Source organism: Diabrotica virgifera, chromosome 4 (genome assembly GCF_917563875.1).
Source record: "Diabrotica virgifera virgifera chromosome 4, PGI_DIABVI_V3a".
Classification (NCBI taxonomy): Eukaryota; Metazoa; Arthropoda; class Insecta; order Coleoptera; family Chrysomelidae; genus Diabrotica; species Diabrotica virgifera.
In genome coordinates, this window is record NC_065446.1 from 152867849 (window position 1) to 152880021 (window position 12173).

The following is a 12173-nucleotide window of genomic DNA, read 5'->3' on the forward strand; positions in this document are numbered from 1 at the left end:
GGGAAATTCCAAGTTACATAAATTAAATGTTTGATTTTTTCTCACCTTTGGCGTATTACTTTATGGGACTCAAGTATTATTTGGGAATCCACAAATACATCATTTTTATCGTAAAGTAGCTCTAAAAGTAAATTGTTTTAAAATGAAAATCGTAAATTAAACAGAAAAAACTACAGTCAGTCGTTAGCGAAATCAGTATGGATTATTTATGTCGATATTTTAATAATGAGAAACTCAAAACAACCTGTTGGAAGACCGAATAACATTTGTAGTACGTATTTATACTACAAACTTCATAATTATGTCTACAGTAGGAACATCTAGCGAGGTCGTCTTATTTTACATAAACCTGCTATATAATACTGTGATCAAAATACTTAGGCCATAAATAACGCGTGTTCTTAAATAGCGGCAACCTTCGTCGACCTACTGGATTATTATAATAATTTAGTTTAAATTTAGCACTAAACGAGTTAAACACAAGACATAATAATCTTGGAAATCCTCTAAAAATATATCTTGCGCAGTTTATGGCAATTAATAACGATAACCACACATTACCAATTATAAATTGTGTTAATCACTATTGATAATGTTGTTATTAGAGAACGTAATTTAATCTAGAAGCAACCTAATTCTTTCTAGTGATACTAAAATGGACGGATTTGCTTTTTATTTTTTAATGGGTAAGTAAAATATATTTTAATATAGGTGATCTTATTCTGTATATGAAAATACTAACATTTATATATTCTTTTAAAATCATGATCATATTCGTCTATTTTTTGAGAGAGATCAATATCCTGCATAGAGTTGCCCAAAAGCAAGACCAAGACGAGACTTAGACAGTCTTGGTCTTGGTCTTGCAACAGTACACCTGGTCTTGGTCTTGGTCTTGCAGCAAGAGTCTTGCAAGTCTCGCAGTTGCCCATTAGCCTATTATATCTTAGAACAACGTAACAGGTTAGGTAAATTTTAAGCTTGAATTATTTATTCGTTAACAATATTGCTGTAATAATATTGTTGCTAGAAGGTAAATTGTGGTTGTACCTACAGGTACCGGATACCTTACCGGTACCAATGAGTGTACCAATCAAATTGTGTTTTTCTCTCAAAGTTCGCATCATCCTGTGGAATATTCTAGCCTTTATAAAATACTGAAATTAAAACTCTACTACAGTCTGATATTTTCTTAACATTCTGTTTTTTTATTCATTCGCTTGGATAACAACAAAGTTAGGTACTATAATAACTAGCCATGTTTTTCATCAATACAGGCTGTTTTGAAATAAGTATGGCAAATTTTAAGGGGTAATTCTAAACAAACCGGTTACACGTAAGTATACGCGCCATTGGTTAATACTAAAATCTTAATTGTATGTAAAAAATGCGTAATAACTAACTCTTAAAACCTAAAACCTCTTAAACAAATTTCATTCGCATATCTCAACCGGTTTTAAAGCAATAAATAAATCGTCAGTTTGTAAGAACAATTTTAACATCCCCTATTTCGGAAACGAAGCATTTGCGAACATACGTTTAAAAGCAAACTGTCGTTAATTTTTCGTGCAGAGTAATTACCCCTTAAAGTTTGCCACACTTATTTTTTAAAAACACCCTGTATTGATGAAAAACATGGCTAGCTAAAAAAGTATGTACCTAACTTTTTATTCTCCAACATATAAGCAAATGAATCAAAAAACAAAATGTTAAGAAAATATGAGGCTATAGTTGGGTTTTAATTGTAATATTTTATAAGCTAGAATATTCCACTACTCCATTTCTTGGAGTAGTGTATATCACCAAACACAAAGAGTAACAAAAGAACAGTCGATTGATAAAACAAATGACCAATTTAATTTAACTACAGAAAAAACTGCTATAAATGTACTTTTGTCTTGCATACATTTCACTGTAAATAATATTTCTTTGTTCAATGCCTCAGTAGACAGTATCTCGTTATTAATACTTTTTAAGTATTAGCCGCATTTTTTCAGCAAATTTTGTCTAATAACTAAATTAGGTCATTGCACAATCAACAGAAAAAATATGCATAATAGTCTTACTATACTATATACCGATAAGATGTAATAGGTATATTTGTTATCAGCTACATATTTTTAACGACATTATTGTCAGCATCGCAAGGTCGTAACGCAAGAATATTAATTTATGAATAAAGCCGGCTATTCTCAAAACCTCGTTAATTAATTTCAGAGCGAAGATGGGAAAGAATTTAAAAATATTTTATTTTTGCATTGTAATAATGATCTTTGAGCACGTGTGAAATATGTCAAAAGTGTTATTTTAATAGATATTTTGATTCGCTATGTATGTTTGTGGTATTGTTCGTAATGCGCATAAGTCAAATTTTCCAAATTTTTGTTAAAAATTTTTTTGTCTCTCATAGAGTATCTAAGAATATACCCGAAATAACATACTCTCTAAAACGACCCTCAGTTCTAACTGCAAGACGCAAGAGTCTTGCAGGCTTATTCTTGTTCTTGCTCAAATCTTGCACGGTAAGTATTGGTCTTGGTCTTGCAAAACGCAAGAACAGGACCAATACTGCCAGACCAAGACCGATTTTCGGCAACACTAATCCTGCATCTTACAACTCTTTTTTACGCTTATATGTATATTGTGAAGATGCTCTAATTTTATGCTGTATTCTTTAATCCGATCTTTATCTGCGTTAATTATTTATATTTATTAAATATTTATTAGTTGAAGTTGAAATTACTTTTAAAAATCGAATTTTCATTTGAATGACTCTTCTCAATGTGCTCTATGGTCTCCCGTTAAAATAACTCGTGTTGCTGTGGTAGGTCTTGGGCCTACACTTAAAATATAAAATGTTTACTCCTTCATAAGACTTTTTTGATTTAGTTATTCGACTTAAAAATTTGTCGGACGATTTTACCATTTAATTGTAAATATTTTTTTAAAACCGTCCTGCAAACATTAACTCATCAGTGAGGGTACACATTTTAATGTTTCTTGCAGGATTGTTTGATAAAAATACTTACAATTTACTGGTAATATTGTCCGACAAATGTTTAAGGGTACTCCAAAGATTGGACGCACCAAAGTTTAGAAACCTCTATATTTATGAAACCTCCTTTGGTCTAGGTCAAAAATTATTATCTCTCATGAGATAATCATTTTTGGTTTAATAATATATAATATGATAATAATTATTATCTCCTCTATCGCGTTTAGGACAAACTAGTTTGGCTTGGGCCAAACTAGTTTGTCCTGAAATCAGGTTTGGCCGGTAACCTATACGTAGAAGGGTTGTTGCACACCAACAGAGTGTAGAAACTAACAAAGTAAACACTACAGCCTTAGCCAAACATTCCATAGAAAATAACCATGCTCTTTATTTTGAAAATGTACAGATTTTAGAAAGAGAACAAAACTATAACAAATGTTGTATATTGGAGATGATTCATGTAAAGAAAGATCAAAATTGTATAAATAACAAAACAGACGTCAAGGATCAATATATATCATAATTTAACATATTGATTTTATTTTTATGATGTGCCATTGGCAAATATTTTAAATACGGTCCTTAACGGACGGAATTTTGAATTCTACCATATGTTTTCAAAAGTCAAGCTCGCATTCCACAACAAAACGCCAATCCAACAAGTGCAATGTAAATTTTAGTGCTCTGTTTATTATATAATGTGTATTATTATTAATTAAAGTGCTTATTGAAAATGGCAAGTAGCCAAAACGTTTAAGCCATAACAGAGTGTTTTATTTATTCAGACCGACAAACTCAGGAATTAAGAAGTTTCTATTTATATAATATTTATATATAAAAATTAATTTATAAAATATGAATTTTGATTAAACTTTTAATAATTTTTATTAAAAAAATTAAAAAAAGTTACGCGACAGACGGATTTCGAACTCAGCACCTCTCGATCTCCAGTCTAATGCTCTACCACTGAGCCAGCACCTATCGATTTATTAACGTAATTTAAAATGGAATTTAAATGTCATTGAATTAGTCACATTTTTAAAATAGTTTGAAATTAAAAAAAATTATTCATCCATATAACACCAATTAAATATTGCATTGTTAGCTAGTTCTGAGCTATTCTGAAAATTTCAAGTGTCTAGGCAGCATAGAACTATTTTTAAAATGGATTACAAAATTTCGGGATATAGTTACATTGTTAAAAAGACCAAGCCAAGTATATAAAAACGTCTTAAAATGATAGCAAGTATCATCATCATCATCAAAACTTTGAAATTAAAAGTTTCATTCATCTGCTGTGAATTCATCAATTTTTCTCTTATTCTATATATCTTCTGTTCTCTTATTTTCTTCCAGTGCCTTTATATTTCATATACTAACTTTACAACTTTCTCCCTCTACAACTTAAATCTGCAGCATCTGTCTCCAAATTCCTTAAAATGACAAAAGCCTACCTATCGGAAAGACTATATTATTCAGTAGAAGATTTCCTTAATCAATGACTAAGAAATTACAATACCTTTTGCAAAAGTAGTATTTTTGTTATTTTTTTATCTATATTTGAGTGTCGTATGCAGCAGCTTAAATTTAAACTCGTCTGTTTTTAAACCAAGAGGATTAATTCAAACTTCCCGCGCCGTAAAGCTTGTTTGTAATTTGGTCCAACCTTATGCAACTTTACTGCACTGTTATCAAATTTTCACACTAATGACATTTATAAAATTTTGACACTTTTGGCATTTTCATAGGTTAATTAAGTTATATCAGCGATTTTTTGTATTTGCTGCGTTATTCCTTTAATTTTTATATTTTTAGTCTGTTAGTATATAAAAAGCAGTTGTTTTTAGAACTCTTTAGGGACGTATTAGCATAACATAATATTTATTGATTACCGTCAAAAGCCGATATGATCAACCAAAAAAGAAGATATATTTGGTGATATTTCTGGTGATTTTCTTGGGTGTGAATCTGTCTTTTTAGTTTACTCCTCTTGGTTTAAAAACAAAGAATTGTTACTAGGTAGACTTTGCAATTTGCAATTTATTTAAATTTTTAAATTTGCAATTTATTGTTTCTGTTTGACTTTATTATTATTATTTTTTAATTATATTAAGGATTTATGTAATTTTAGTAAATTGAATTGTTATTGTTTTGTTTTCTTGACTTTTTATAATAGTCTAAGATCCGAATATAGGTCGATCTATATCCATCTGCTTGCCGAACGAAACATTTTTGTATGAAATTTTTCTTATCCTTAAGGGGGGCCGTAGGGGTTGAAATCAATATTTAAATCACATTTTTTTTACAGTATGGTAGAATTATTTTATTTTTAAATTAAATATGCATATTCAGTACAATTCATAGATTATTTAAGAAAAAATTCAAGGAAAATATTTGAAAATAAGCCAGCAGTGGCAAATTTTTAACACACTTCAGAAAACAATGGATTTTGCGGTGGACTCATCAGAACTCATCATTGGATCGTGGTAAACAAAAAATTTAAAAATATTTTATTAGCTGATGAGTTTCTCTAGGTTACGCTGACGAGTTTTTTTAGTTTTATGGAATTTTGAATTGTTGATATGGCTCAGAAATCAAAACAACGATTTTTTTTTCAAAAAGGGTGAAAATCAACTTATTTTTTAATTTCTCATTTATTTTCTCATTTATTTCTACTTATTTCTCATTTTCTTTTGTAAATTACTCCGCGATTCAAGAATATATTTCGGTATGCATCACGTTACGATTTGACAGCCAAAAAAAATTGAATATTAAAGTTGACAATTAAAGTTGACAATATGTACTTTCAACGCATTTTTTTCAAAACTGCTTTTTCAAAGGCTGTAGACATTGTAGCTCAAAATCTACTTGACAAACCTACCTGCAATTTTGTATATATTTCCTTTAAACGTTACTTAAGCTAAGGCTTTTAAGATGTTTTTTTTATGCTTATTTTTTGTTTAAAATAAAAAAATAGGTTTATTTTCACCTTTTTTGCAAAACAAACTTCGTTTTTTTGAATTCAGAGTGATATCAAAAAGCCAAAATTCGATAAACATAAAAAAACCAAACAGCGATACCTAGAAAAACTCATAAGCTAATAAAATCTTTTTGAATTTTTTGTTTACCATTATCCAATGATGAGTTCTCATGAGTCCACCGCAAAATCCATTGTTTTTTGAGGTGTCTTTAAAAATTTGCTACCGTTGGCTTTTTTTTCAATATTTTTCCTTAAATTTTTTCTTTAGTTAGCTATTAATTATACTGAATATGCCTATTTAATTTAAAAATAAAATAATTATATCATACTTTCAAAAAAAATGTGATGGAAATATTGATTTCCAACTCTACGGCCCCCCCTTAAGGATAGCTATGACACGATTTTGATAGGCAGCCCATTCTAGAAATATTTGTCTGTGTACATCCGGCAAGCAGATAGGTACAGATTCACCTACATATATTCGGATCTCGTACTATAAGCTCTGTCGATAAAATTATACAATTTTCCATGACAGTAACGCATATTTCTATTTCTGTTAATTTATTTTGTTTAATATTTTAGGTTTGGTTCATAGTATGTATATTTTTGATGGAGTTAATTTTAATGGAAATTGCTCATTCGACGTTTTAAGGGTAATTATCTCCTTTTGATTAAAATTTTTAATTTGTGATTGGAAACAGCAAAAGACATATTTTACAGCATGTCGCATTTAAGATGAAGACAAGCCCTATAGGTATATCGGCTATCAGTATAAATAGGCCAGGATAATAAGACAAAAATAAATATACCCTGTTCGTGACACTTCAGCAGCCAGGGTACTGAAGCGTTTTTTCGACAGGTAATAACTATAGGGACAAATTATAACTATTTCCTGCGTAGGATCTGGCGACCATTTTTATTTATAAACAATTAACTGTCAAAAAGTGTCATTTTCCCCTTTTTTTTTGAAATCAACGGAAAACAGTGAAACTTATGATTTTTTAGTACAAATCTCTTTCCGAGAATATGGAAAAAGCTTTAAAATAACGTATTACGAAGTTTGATATAGTCATTTATTGTTAATATAATTGCGAAAAAAGTCGGAATTGTAAAAAAAGATATTTTCTCAATAACTGTTTTAAGAATTAGTGTACAGCTTTGAAATTTTTGTCAAATGAGGGTTCTTTGGTGCTTAATATGTGATAAAAATTTCAAAGCGATTCATTCAATTGTTTAAATTTTTGTTCAAATTGTTTATCCCAGAGAGCATTTTTTTTTTGGAATAACATAAGTCAGAAAAAAAATGACCTTACAACCATTCAACAGGTGTCAAATTAAAGAGAATGAGCTACATTTTCAATATGGTTTGAAAAAGTGAATAAAAAATTCATTTATTAGTAATAAATAATTATGCAAATGTATAGTCAATTTTTCTTTATTATCTTTTTGAATAACTTTTTCCAAAAAAATCAACTTTTTTTACCCTGCTTTAAGTGCACAACTACCAAGCAATATTATCTATATCATAATTGATAAAAAATTGTAATAAATATGTATAATTTCTTATATAACAAAATAAAAAATTTATAAGGAAAGATTTACGATACTTTTGCATAATTAGTTATTACTCATAAATGCATTTTTTATTTACTTTTTTTAAACCAAGTTGAAAATATAGCTCATGCTCTTTCATTTGACACCTATGGAATGGTCATAACGTCATTTTCTTTTGACTTATGTTATTGCAAACAAAATGCTCTCTGGGATAAACAATTTGTATAAAATTTAAACAATTGAATGAATCGCTTTGAAATTTTTCTCACATATTAAGCACCAAAAAACCCCTATTTGACAAAAATTTCAAAGCTGTACACTAATTTTCGCAACAGTTATGGCGAAAATAATTTTTTTTGCAAATCCAAAATTTTTGCAATTATATTAACAATAAATGAGTATATCAAACTTTGTAATACGTCATTTTAAAGCTTTTTCCATAATCTCGAAGATATTTATAATAAAAAAACCATAAGTTTCCCTGTTTTCCATTGATGTGAGAAAAAATGAAAAATGCCATTTTTTGACACTTAATTGTTTATAAATAAAAAAGGCCGCCAGATCCTACGCAGGAAATAGTTACAATTTGCTCTTATAGGTATTACCTATCGAAAAAACGCTTCAGCTTTTAGCACTCCAGCGAGCTACAAGTACTCAGATTAACTGAGTACATAGCAGCTGGATTCAACGACAAGCAGTACACTGGAGTAAGGCACAAGGGGCTCATATAAAAAATGCGAGGTTATGGCTACATCGGAGCAATGACGAGGCGGATCTCCTCGTACTCGTACTTAGGCGGCCGGAGCTTCAGGGTTCGGATAGGACAAGTCCTGTCCGAGCTCGGAAGCCCGGAGGCTGGAGTGCCGCAGGGAGCGGTCCTGTCACCTCTGCTGTACGAAATATACACCGCTGACGTACCTAGAACACCAGGTAGCCTAATGAGCCTCTACGCCGACGATACAGCGATAGCGGCCAAACACAGAGACGTAGATATCGCAGTGACCAACCTGCAAACAGCGTTAGAAGACATCGAGGAATGGTGTATAAAATGGAAGATAGCCATCAACTCCGAAAAGACGCAAGCGGTACTATATAAGAAAGGAAGACAACAGCCAGAAGTACAGCTGACGGTGCTGAACAACCCCATCGAGTGGAAAAATAAAGCTAAATACTTGGGAGTCATCGTGGACATAGGATTAACCTTCAAAAACACGTAGAAGCCACAGTCCAGAATGCCAACATGGCGAGAGCAACATTAAGAGGACTCACAGGAAGAAAAATTAAATTAAGACTAAAAACGAGATTAAGACTAATAAATAGCATATGTATTACCGGTAATAACATACGCATCTCTCGCATGTGGACAAAACACCCACAAAAAGAAGATACAAGCGGTCCACAACAGCAGCTTAAGAGAAGCAGCCAGAGTCCCAATATACGTCGCAGAAAGATTCCTGTTCAGAGAACTTCAACAGGTGAGAGTCACCGAAATGATTACAGATAGAGCAAGGGTCAAATTCGCGGAGCTGGCGCACCACCCAAGTCACATATTGCGAGAGCTGCTAGGATATGACGCGTTCCACCGATGGAAGCACAAACGTTCTAAACAGTAAATAGTGGATTAAAGTAAATCGAATAAAGCAAACAAAGAGTGACAAAGTAAAAGAAAAAGTAAAAGTGAAAGTATTAGTCAGTTCGTAGCTCGAAACACCTAGTGCCAAAGAAACACGCAACCCAAGCGTAGGTCCAACACCACGACCAGGTAAGTCAGCCAGTAAGAAAATAGAGGAAAAGGCGCAAGCCAACAAAAAACACAAAAAAAAACAAAAAAAGGCGTAAGCCACCGAAAAAAAAAACATAAAAAACACAAAAATCATAAAATTATTGAGCACCAAGCCATTGGGCCGAGCTCAGTGGGGCTTGGTACAGTGACTTGGGGCAAGCAAGCAATTTTAGTACCGCGGATAAGTAACTAGAAGATAAAGGCATAGAGCGCTTCACGCTGGCCTAGTTTTGTAATTCGATTAGGGCACCACATTGGAATCTTATTACCCAGGACTCTATTGTGAAGAGCATTTGGCAACGATAGTTGTGCCCCAATCGCGCATCAGCGTGCTATGGCGGGGGGGAGGTATGGCCTGGGGCATTGGAGCGAGGTGGGGTGATCCCTGCTTTACTCGGGTCAAAACACATCGCCCCAATAAATTGTTACACCCGAATGTACTTTTTCGATAGGGTGGACATCTCCCACAGGTCGGGTTGAATCAAATTGCTTGCTTGCAAAAACGCTTCAGTACCCTGGCTGTTCAAGTGTCATGGAAAAAACCTTATTACCCTGGACTAAAATACAGATTTGAAGTTTTCCAAAGTCATACATATTGATGGTTGACATTTATGTATTACCAGAGAACGGCAGTTCTCGCCAGTGGCGCACACCTACACCCCCTACACGCGACACTATATATACACACGAAATTTTCGATTTTCTAAATCTGACTGAATTGAAAATTGGGCCAACCTCCATCTTAAAGTTCAGGAAAAGACTCACCCATTCATATGTCAACCATTCATTTTGGTCCAAGGGTGTGGATTTTACGGCCCTTCCTATTTAGGGTCTGTTTTTCGTTCTCGTCCCCAAAACTCACAAAAACTTCGAAAATTTAACTCCGACCTTTGCGGCTTATAATAGAAGCGTTCATTACCTTTCCAACGCATGTCTAATTTTAAAAATCGGTTATATCATTTAAAAGTTACCGGGCTCAGAAATATGAGTCAATTTTTATTTAAAAGAGGGAAAATGTTTGTGGGTATGTATGTATGTATGTATGTATGTATGTATGTATGTATGTATGTATGTATGTACAGTAGGAAAAATTAAAGAATACCCATGAACGAACATATAAAACACGCTGTATTTTCCTGTCACCGTGTCACACAAAAAATTGACCAGCGCAAATACATGTAATAATTATTATTACATGAACTTGCGATGGTCAATTTTCTTTGTGACACGGGGACAGGAAAATACAGCGTGTTTTATATGTTCGTTCATGGGTATGCTTTCATTTTTCCGACTGTATGTAGGTATGTATGTATGTGTGTGGAAAAGTTAAACCGATCTGAATTTCTTTTCTGTGTTTGAAGAGCGGGTGAGGGCCGATTCAAAACCGGTGTAGATTGTGAGTTTTGACTACCCATAAGCCAGCTATAGGACTTGGTAGGTACAAAACGGCATATTTTTTGGCGGTATATATCTTCTGTTCAAGAAGAGACAGGAGAACAGTAAATACAACAAATTAATAGCGTTGAGTTAAGCTTTCAAATGGTGGATAAGCTGTCATGATCAGACATACACACGGCTCAGTATCGCCGAAAAACTGAAAAACTAAACTTTAAAAATTTCGGTATTTTAACAATTACTCAAAATTTCAACTTACGAATTACGCCAATAACTAAGTGTTTGTAGAAGGACCCTAGACGAATCTAACGGTGTATACCTTATATCCGGCAAAATTCGAACTTTTAAGTTATAGGCGTCATAAGTATGATCAAATCTATTTCTTATGGGAAATACGGTTTTTCAAACTTAATAATTCCTCTAATAGCTTCAGTTATCATACTTGATCTTATATGCATAAGATACTACGGCCATGTTTAGTAAACAATATCGGTTAACCCGTTTAGAATCTATTAAGCTACAAAAGTATAATCCAATAAACGATTATTCCCTAAATGGTTTATGTAGTTGTATTGGTTACGACGCTAATTTGCCACGGGCAATCCGAGTTCATTTACCGGCCATCCCAATATTTTTTTCAATTTATTTCGAATAGAAAAGAAATCTAGTGTACATTCGATGGACACTAGATCATTTGGGAGATAATGCGACAAAGGCGACCATTTATAAATCTTAACGTGTAATCGAGCAACATTGCATTCAACTTTATACATTTAATTTATAAATAACTTTGAAAAACTCCTTACATAAGAATAAAAACCGCTAAACGCCATTAAAATGAGTGGCGCATACAATATTACAGCTACAGAAGATCTGATATGAATATTACGTTGTGCCAAAATGTATTTTAATTTTGATGCAAAACAAAATTCTAGTTTTATTTTAAAATATTTTTTCATAATATTTGCTAAAAAAGAAGTAAACGCGCCACAAAAGAGTTTCAAAATTCAAACTGTATCAAAGTTACTCTTTTGTGGCGCGTTTTACTTCAAATTGAGCAAATATTATGAAAAATTCTTTTAAAATAAAACTAGAATTTTGTTTTGCATCAAAATGAAAATACATTTTTGCGCCACGTAATATTAATATCAGATCTTTTGTAGCTGTAATATTGTATGCGCCACTCATTTTTACGGCGCGGCGTTTAGCGGTTTTTTATTCTTGTTAAGATACACAACAAACAGTTAAATTTTAAACGCGCCTAGGTACTGTGACTCCACAAACCCGGTAAATTTTCGATATTTTGTTTCTCGCCAGAGATATCGGAAAAAGTTATTTGAAAAAGTTGTTCCAAATATATTATACCGCTACCTATAACACCAATACCGATTTTTACGATAAAGTTTATACTTTTAGTTTCTTCACTATTTGTAAAGAAGACAGCTAAATGGGCTGTCCTCGATAGT

The 12173-nt window shown here is 32.4% G+C and overlaps 1 protein-coding gene across 2 annotated transcripts in view; it reads left to right on the forward strand.

Moving 5' to 3' along the window:
• The first annotated feature begins 234 nt into the window (after nucleotides 1-234).
• Nucleotides 235-12173, forward strand: part of LOC114333980 (uncharacterized) — a 32990-nt gene continuing 21051 nt past the window's right edge. For both annotated transcript variants that reach the window (XM_028283982.2, XM_028283983.2), the window contains exons 1-2: nucleotides 235-686; nucleotides 6558-6628. In XM_028283982.2, the coding sequence (XP_028139783.1) occupies nucleotides 656-686; nucleotides 6558-6628 (102 nt within the window). In that variant the 5' untranslated portion in view covers nucleotides 235-655. The remainder of the gene's footprint in view (nucleotides 687-6557; nucleotides 6629-12173) is intronic.